Source organism: Saccostrea cucullata, unplaced genomic scaffold, assembly GCF_032062105.1.
Source record: "Saccostrea cucullata isolate Sc308-1 unplaced genomic scaffold, CSIRO_AGI_Scuc_v1 ctg544, whole genome shotgun sequence".
Classification (NCBI taxonomy): Eukaryota; Metazoa; Mollusca; class Bivalvia; order Ostreida; family Ostreidae; genus Saccostrea; species Saccostrea cuccullata.
Window position 1 is genome coordinate 1 of NW_026922756.1, and position 8442 is coordinate 8442.

An 8442-nucleotide genomic window follows, 5' to 3' on the forward strand; every position below is an offset into this window, starting at 1 on the left:
AGTACAAGTATACAAAATAAACATCATAAATCCATTCATGAAGCAATCTTTAATATTTTTTTTAATTGCTGCTAACAGAAGGATGCCAAATCTTATGATCTAAAAGACCTACCTGGTATTCCTTGAGCTTTCCATTCACCATGATGGTAGCCTGTTCAGTGACATGTTCATGGACCGTGTGAGCCACTCCATAGTAACTTTTCTCCTCTGTCTTGGTGGCATTGCGGTGATATTCATCATCCACTTCTTTGGAGGCTTGACTAGAAAATATCCATTCTATGTTATACTTTGCTCTTTGCAGGAAAAACTTCCATTTTGATTAAATCATATCTTAACTACAAGTAATATTTTCTGTGAGTAAACCTGCTTAGAATGAACTGACAATTATATTTAAGATTTTAGTTCTTACTTTATGACTTCCTGAGCCAAGCCTTCATCAATGTCATCAGGGCTAGTAAGCTGTAAAGAAAAGTCAAATATTTTTTTTCAAAATCACTCATTAAATGAAGTTTGGTATTAAAACATTTTTTCTGAATTCTGCACACATAATCCTGTACCTTGGGTAAAGTTTTTTCTGGCTTGGCTGGTATCACTTCCTCCTGTTCAACCTAAAATAAATAGAAGATTTAAACATGCATTACAAATCTGACATTGTTTGTATCAAGATGTTTCAGATATACACCACTAATTTATCTGTAGATTTCTATAATCCCTCACCTCCTCCTCCTCTTCCTCTGACCCAGATTCCTCTCCATCCTCCCGAGGTGCCACCTCATATCTGTTAAACAAAACATATGATTCAAAAATACAATGCAAGAAATTTGTTTCTATTAAAATGAATGCTTTTTTTAAGAGACAAATCAAAGGAATATTGCCTTACTTTGCACCACAAAGCATGTTTATGGTGGGGCGTAAAATTACTTGTTGTAAATTGTATATGTACCCTGGATTTAATTCCAGCCAGGCCTCTAGTTGACTTGCCAGTGGAGCCTCATCACCAGTCAGAACTCTCCCTGTGGATGTCTCAATCACAGATACTCTTATCTCACTCATGTTAGAGTCACCATCCTACAAATATCAGACATTGTGTCAAAAAGTTTACACTGAGCACTTCTAATCTCTATTTTGCTAAAAAAGATACTACTCTGCATACTTTATAAATGTTATGGAATTTTTTTTTATGTTCATGCATATTCTACAGCGTATATCCAGAAACTACATTTAGAACAGTTAAAATACCTCTAGTTTGTCTTCCTTCTTCTTCTTACGTCGCTTCTGTTTCTTCTTCTTTAGATCCTCCTTGTGTTCAGCCACCAGAGTCATCAGGTTAGAGATGTACTCATCTGTCTGAGCCAGCAGATAGGCAAGACGTTTGTCCTTCTTCTGGTCAATCAACTTCCTGTAACCTTCTTCATCCTCAGCCTGTGGAAAAAAACAGCAATAATATACTATGTACAACTTAACTATTGTAACTGACTGATTCAAGTAAAAAGATGTTCCTAATGCTCCTTCTTGTTTTCAAGACTGTAAAATTTTCGTACATTTATTCAAATACAGCTGTCACTAGAAATGTTCCTTACCATGAGTCTTCTCATACGTTCTTTCTCCAGGCGTTCCTGCTCTTTCTTTTGTTCACGCTCAGTGTTTGCATGATGTACCATCATAGCCTTATTCAGTTTTCCTATCTTGTTGGTGACATTGCGATGGAACTCTTTGAAGTCTTTAGCATGTTGAAGAACAGCATTTAGATATTCCTATAAAAAACACAAGTTATTGTAGCATCAAATTTTACAGACGTTTTATCTTACTACAAGTGAAAAAGTTTTTTGATTATATTTAAGATTTTATTTCTACCTGCAATATCATATTTCTATATGTCATTACTAATATTTATTACTATTTTGTAGCAAAGTACAAATCTTACTCTCTCTACAACATCTTACCTGGTGTTTAGCCCTTCTCTTTCTCTCCTGTTCAATTTTCTGTTGTTTCTCCAATTTTTCTGTGACTCTTGCTTCACGTAAAGAATGTCTTTTGTTCCTCTTGTAAGCTTTTGTATTCAAAGCAGTCTCCAGTGTTGTGTCTTTTCGCATACAGGAAACAACTTCACTTCTCAGCTATATATAAATAAAATGAATTTTTGTTAGTCTACGAAAGTTTGCAATGCTCATTTAAATACTACATTATTATATAAATTCTTTGAATAATGATTATTTAGTACCTGTCTTTGGAAATTCAGAAGTCTTAAGGCCCTCAGTTCAATCATGGCTTTGGTTTTCATATCTTCTGGCATTGTTGCAGGAAGATCTTGTAACTCCTTGATTCTGCATGAAATTCGTGCTGCAATCCTGAGAAAATAAAAATTTTCATATTTGAACTCCATAGCCATATCATTTCTGTTTTGTATTACCTACCGTATATACTCGCCTATAAGTCGGTACGCCTATAAGTCGGATGTATTTTTTGACGTTATTTTGGTGGGATTTGCTATTGACCCGCTTATAAGTCGGTACATTTTTTGCTAAAAATTGGATGCCAATTTCAAGTAAATCGATTGATTTTTAACCTGGTTTCAATTAATATTTTTCGAAATAACACTAATATTTAAGCTGAAATTAATATTAAAGAGGCAATGCTCACTAAAAATACAAATAAAATGTTTAGAATATGTAAAATCGTGTACTTTCTATGTATAATCTATGAATACATAAATTATCATATATTATATCCAGACATTTTCTTCGATAATCGTCGGAAATGCAAATAAAATACTAAATTTTAGCCTCCAGAAAAATATCTCTTTATGACTTGCCTATAAGTCGGACATAAAATTTTAGACCAATATTTAACTCCCAAAATACCGACTTATAGGCGAGTATATATGGTACTTATGCCATAATAAATATCAATATTTCCATTTTTAGTACCTGTTCTCTCTTTCATTCAGTAAGTCAATGGGATTGAGTCCCTGTGGCTTGGCAACAGGAGCAATCTTGCTGTGTTTCTGCTGCATTATGGACTGGGTAGATGGGGGCTGGGCAGCTCCTTGGGGCCCTGTAGGAGGGTGAGAACCTGGCTGTTGGCCTGGGGGTCTCTGGGGGACCTGACTGGCACTGGTATTTGGTGGTCCTTGTGTCATCTGCCCTCCAGAGTATCCAGCACTGTAAGATTGGCTGTGTGGGGCCTGGGAGTTGGGGGCCTGCCCTGGCTGTTGTCCCATTCTACCACTTGGATCTGTGAAATTATTATAATAATAGAGTCATTATAAAACACAATAATTTTAAATGGAATTGACTTGATATGTTCAGTGCCTTCTATCACTGTAACACAAACAGAATGACTAAAATAGAAACCCTCAGAGCAAAATTGTAATATTTACAGACCTTGTGGTCGCTGCATTTGGGGGTATCTTTTGCCTTCCACTGCCATTCTGATATTCTCTGGAATAGGTTGGTTTCTGGAGAGTAGTTTGTATGCCATTATCTGGGCCCTTAGCTGTGCTAACTGTGGGGGATTAAAGGCATTAGGCCTTCCCGAACCTTGTGCTCCTCCCGGTCCACCCATCTGATTTGGCATACCTTGCTGACCTGTAGGAAAAAAACATTCTAATACCTACAATATTTCAAAGTACACTACAGTAAAGCCTGATTTTGAGGAAGTCATTTGGGTGTTGTTTGCTTTCTTATATTCAAGATTCTTTATCTCAGCATAAGAAACATAGTGCATCGTCCTCTTTGGGATTCATAAAATTGTCATTAAAACTGCGATTTCTACATAACCGAGTTTTACAGTATACTGTTGAATATTTTAAACATTTTATTAAAAGAGCATCTAAACACTTTATAAAAATTACAACTTACCCTGTTGGTCTGGTCTATTAGAACTTCCCATCTGCTGCATGTTGCCACCCATTTTGTGTTGCATTGATCCACCTTGTGGCATGGGATGTGGAGAGTTGGATCCCATTCCTGTATTCATTGACTGGGGTCCTGTCATATTTCCCTGGCCCGCCATGTTTGAACTTCCATGCATTCCTTGTCCTCCCATAGGACTATAATTTCCTCCAGCATTGGAACCAGGCATTCCTGGATTATTCATTCCAGGATTATTACTGGGCATTCCTTGACCCATGCCTTGGACCTGAGGTGGCATCCCCTGACCCATATTTTGACCTTGAGGTGGCATTCCCTGTCCCATATTTTGTCCTTGAGGTGGCATTCCCTGGCCAATGTTTTGGCCTTGTGGTGGCATTCCCTGACCCATGCCTTGCCCCTGTGTTGGGATTCCTTGACCCTGTGGAGGTATTCCTTGGTTCATATTCTGACCCTGGTGGGGCATTGGCTGCATACTTCCCATTCTGTGCTGGGGACCACCCATTCCTTGCATCATGTTCTGCTGGCCTCCACCCATATTTTGTGAACCTCCTCCCATGCCCTGGGATCCACCACTCATACTGTGAGGTGGACCCCCCTGCATCATGTTACCCTGGTAGTCTCCCATTCTCTGATGGCCCATACCGTGATGCTGACCAGGCATGCCTTGATTCCTTGCCATGTCTGCCATAGCTGCTAGCTGTGCATACCTAGGGTCATCTTGCATCCCCTTTTCCTCCATTTGAGTCATGGCCTTAAAATTTATTTTTAAAAAAAGATTATCAAAATTATATAAATCATATTGTAAAGGGAAAGAGTAACATGTACAACTCATTACTGATTAGTTAATAGTGTAAGTTGTTACCTTATGGATCTTTTGTACATTTTCCTGTTGTTGTTGGGGAGGATACACTGGACCTGGGGGAGTGGCCCGCATCATCCCCCCATCATCCCCAGAGGCCCCAGAGGCCATGTCTCACTTCACACAGTCTTTAAATGTATATTGTGATGTTAGAAAGTTTAAAAAAAAATGATATACTGGAACTGAATATGAGCTAAAAGTAGTATTTGTAGAAACGATAAACTATCAAGAAATAATCAAATGTTTATTACTTTTCCTCAAAAAAGAAGAGCAAATTCAAGGTTGGTTCCGGTATCCTGGTACATAGCAAGATCTATTTAAAAATTTATGGTACCAAAAATTTAAAACTTATGGTACATGTATGTATTCATATACTACATAGTTAGAATAATCTAACTGTGTCTGGGGACAAGCCCTCACCACAGTTAGAAAACCACTCATATACTCGCAATGTAGAAAAAAATTGCAGAATTACTCCGAAACGAATTTGAAGAATACAAAGGGATTTGCACATGAATTAACTACAAAATTAATTATAACAAACATTTTTGAGGTTGCTTATGCCTTTAAACCTAAAATATAATCCAAATAAAGACGAAAATTCAAGTAATTTTCTCAACATTTTTCCTCGCTTCAAATTTACATGCCATGTTTTCATTTGGAACTCTCTGTATTGTTCGTAATAAATGCACTGAGTACAAGTTATCGCCCGTGTTTCTTTTACTACATTACAAATACACGGAACGAATTCTATCGTTTAACCAGGTCCGTAGGACATTTATCATTTTAACGATAGAACATTCTATCTATATACTACAGTGATGTAGGTTTTGTTCTACTGTATAAAAAGGTTTGTCCTATGAGTCTACGACTCACATTATTTGAAGATCTGGGAGATTAGTATTCATTATATATGCTTAATTCAAACCTAGTATCTCTTCCCTTTCAATAATTCTACGTACTCCTCTTGAGTGGAAATGCAAACTTGAAGGTTTAATCCCAAACAAATCGTAGGCAAAAACTAATATGAATAAAGGACATTATAAAGATGAAGGCATGACATAATTCACAATATTTCTAAGCATGATTCTTTTTTACTACCAATATCTAAAATGAAAAGTAAGCATATCTCAAATCAAGCAAACCGGAATTCATGCTCTTTTCCCGAACAATGCGAATTTTGCAGACGAGTGAGTTTGGGCGTTAAACAAGTAAATCCTGCCTTTCTAAGATTTCAGCTACATGAAATACTATGATATGGTAAAACTTACCAACAGGTGAATAACAATAAACAATAGATGTACAATATACTTGGTCTTTTACACCTATCTGTCGGCACAAACTTGACAAAGCGTACGCGCACAACAAAGCGCAGATTGATGTGAAAGGTGCAACTAATTTACGAAAATACATCAAATTGAAATTAAAAGAGAGAGAGAGAGAGAGAGAGAGAGAGAGAGAGAGAAAGGCTAAAATTTGGTAAATCTTGTCTCATTTTTATATACATTAATAAAATTATTATTTGTTAAATAAAATTAACTATCTAATAAATGGGAAATACTAAAGACCTGACCTACTAAAGACCTGACTGACCTGACCAACGTAAAATTCGTCAAAAATCACTATTTTAAGACCAATTGTCATATTTTTTAGGATATTTTCTTGATAATTATATGAAATTAAGTTAAATGAATATTAATCTATATACACATTTTTACCAAATTTATTGTTATTTATCTGTTCATTTCATGGAAATGTAATGACCTGACCAAATATGAATTGACCTGACCAAAACCAAAATCATCAATAATAGTTATATTTTTTAAATATTTGATAAGTTTTAAAGAATTTTCTTCATTATAATGATTAATACTTTGGATAAAATGGTTTTAGAAACATTTTTACCTCAATTGTTAGTTTATATCATGGAATTTTAATGACCTGACCTAATATGAAATGACCTGACCAAAAATGAAATTGCCTGACCGAATAATAATCATTGATAATAGCTTTTTTTAAATATTAGATACATTTTAGAAAATATTCTTCATTATGATGTTTAATACTTTTGGTAAAATTTAAATGCTTTTAGAAACAGTTTTACCAAAGTTATCAGTATATCATGATGATGATGAAATTTTAATTTAATGACCTGACCAAATATAACTAAAGAAATGACTTGACCAAATATGAAATGACCTGACCAAATAGAAATCATTAATGATAGCTTCTTTTTTTTTAAATATTAGATACAGTATAGAAGATATTTTTCATTGAAATGTTTCATATTTGAGATAAAAATGCTTTTAAAAACAGAAATATTTCATTGATAAATCATATTAATTAAAAGTATTTTTATGCACATAAAATATGAAAATCATGTTTAATCTAATATGTTATAGCATTTAATAAAATGTAAGTGATCTTACAACAATTGTAAATAGAGACCTGACTGTCTATATCGATACTAAAGACCTGACCAACCATATGATTCTACCAAAGACCTCACCGATCATTTCTATACTAAAGACCTGACCAACCATGTCTATACTTCAGACTCAACCAATTATTTCTTCTAAACAGCTAAAGCCCCAACTATTTTGAAAATAACTTTATATTTTTCTCTAAACTAAAAAACATAAAATGTTATCAACTGAAATGAAATAATATTCTTTTTTATAGAAGTGTTAAAATCAATTGTCCTGAATTAACATGTAGATTTACTGTATATTGTCCTGACTGATCATATTTCACATTTGAATCAGTACATTTATAATAAAATATTTAAAAGGTTATGATAATAAAAATGTATAATTTTATAACATATATTTTAAATTCTAGTCTATAAAACATGACCAGTTTAACACGAATCTTTAAATATTGAATATTTAACAAAGATCTTGATCTGACTGATGTAACAAACTAGCCTAAAGAAAGAATTCATTAGCTTAACCAGTTGTGCTCTAATTTTTATCATTTTTTTTTGGGGGGGGGGGGGGTGTCAATATATGTCAAATGATGATTTTCTGATTTGAACATATGTTTTTTTTTTTAGTTGAACAAAAATATGATCTTTTTAAGATCATTACTTTAAATAAATATACTTTAACCTACTATTATATAGATCTCTGATCATGAAATTTTTATTTTAATAAGCTTTTTAAAAGCTTGATCTATAATCATGATAATTGTTTAACATTACATTTAACATTTTCAACAATGAACACTTGTTTAAATCTACAATTTCTTTATAAACTAAGTCAATTTTTATTTATCTTGTTTTATTCTGCTTTATTTGTTTGATTTAATTAATAACTTTGCTTATTCTTTCCTCACAAATCACATTATCTACATTGAGCAAGTCTATATGCTCTTACGAAAAAACAATATATTCCAAAAGATAATTGAATTTTAATAACCCCATTTTAATCTGTATAATGAAGTTTAATGTTTACTAGTATTATACAAGCAGTATACACAAGGGATATTGAAAGGTAATGGTTAAACAAACAACATGGGTCAGTGCCCCTTTTGACACTTCTATCACAGTAACATTGGAATCAACAATGTAAACTGGGAAACAGTAGTTAATCCATTTCATTTTATCAATTTTTTAAAAAAGATTTCTCCATGAATATTATATTTAAATTAAATTAGAATAAAATAAAATACCCAAGAATTGTTAAGGAAAGAAGGATTAAATTAAAT

The 8442-nt window shown here is 33.6% G+C and overlaps 1 protein-coding gene across 1 annotated transcript; it reads right to left on the bottom strand.

Annotated features, from left to right (window-relative positions):
- Positions 1 to 112: 112 nt before the first annotated feature.
- Positions 113 to 6077, bottom strand: LOC134262379 (transcription activator BRG1-like; the record flags this gene model as incomplete). Its single annotated transcript, XM_062744756.1, has 14 exons — positions 6006 to 6077; positions 4738 to 4862; positions 3861 to 4626; positions 3384 to 3587; positions 2928 to 3234; positions 2222 to 2348; positions 1944 to 2117; positions 1581 to 1754; positions 1240 to 1422; positions 944 to 1068; positions 718 to 778; positions 558 to 608; positions 410 to 459; positions 113 to 260 (listed from the first exon to the last, which is right to left on the bottom strand). Coding segments are annotated over exons 2-14 (2478 nt in total), but the record flags the coding sequence as incomplete, so codon positions are not given.
- Positions 6078 to 8442: the final 2365 nt, after the last annotated feature.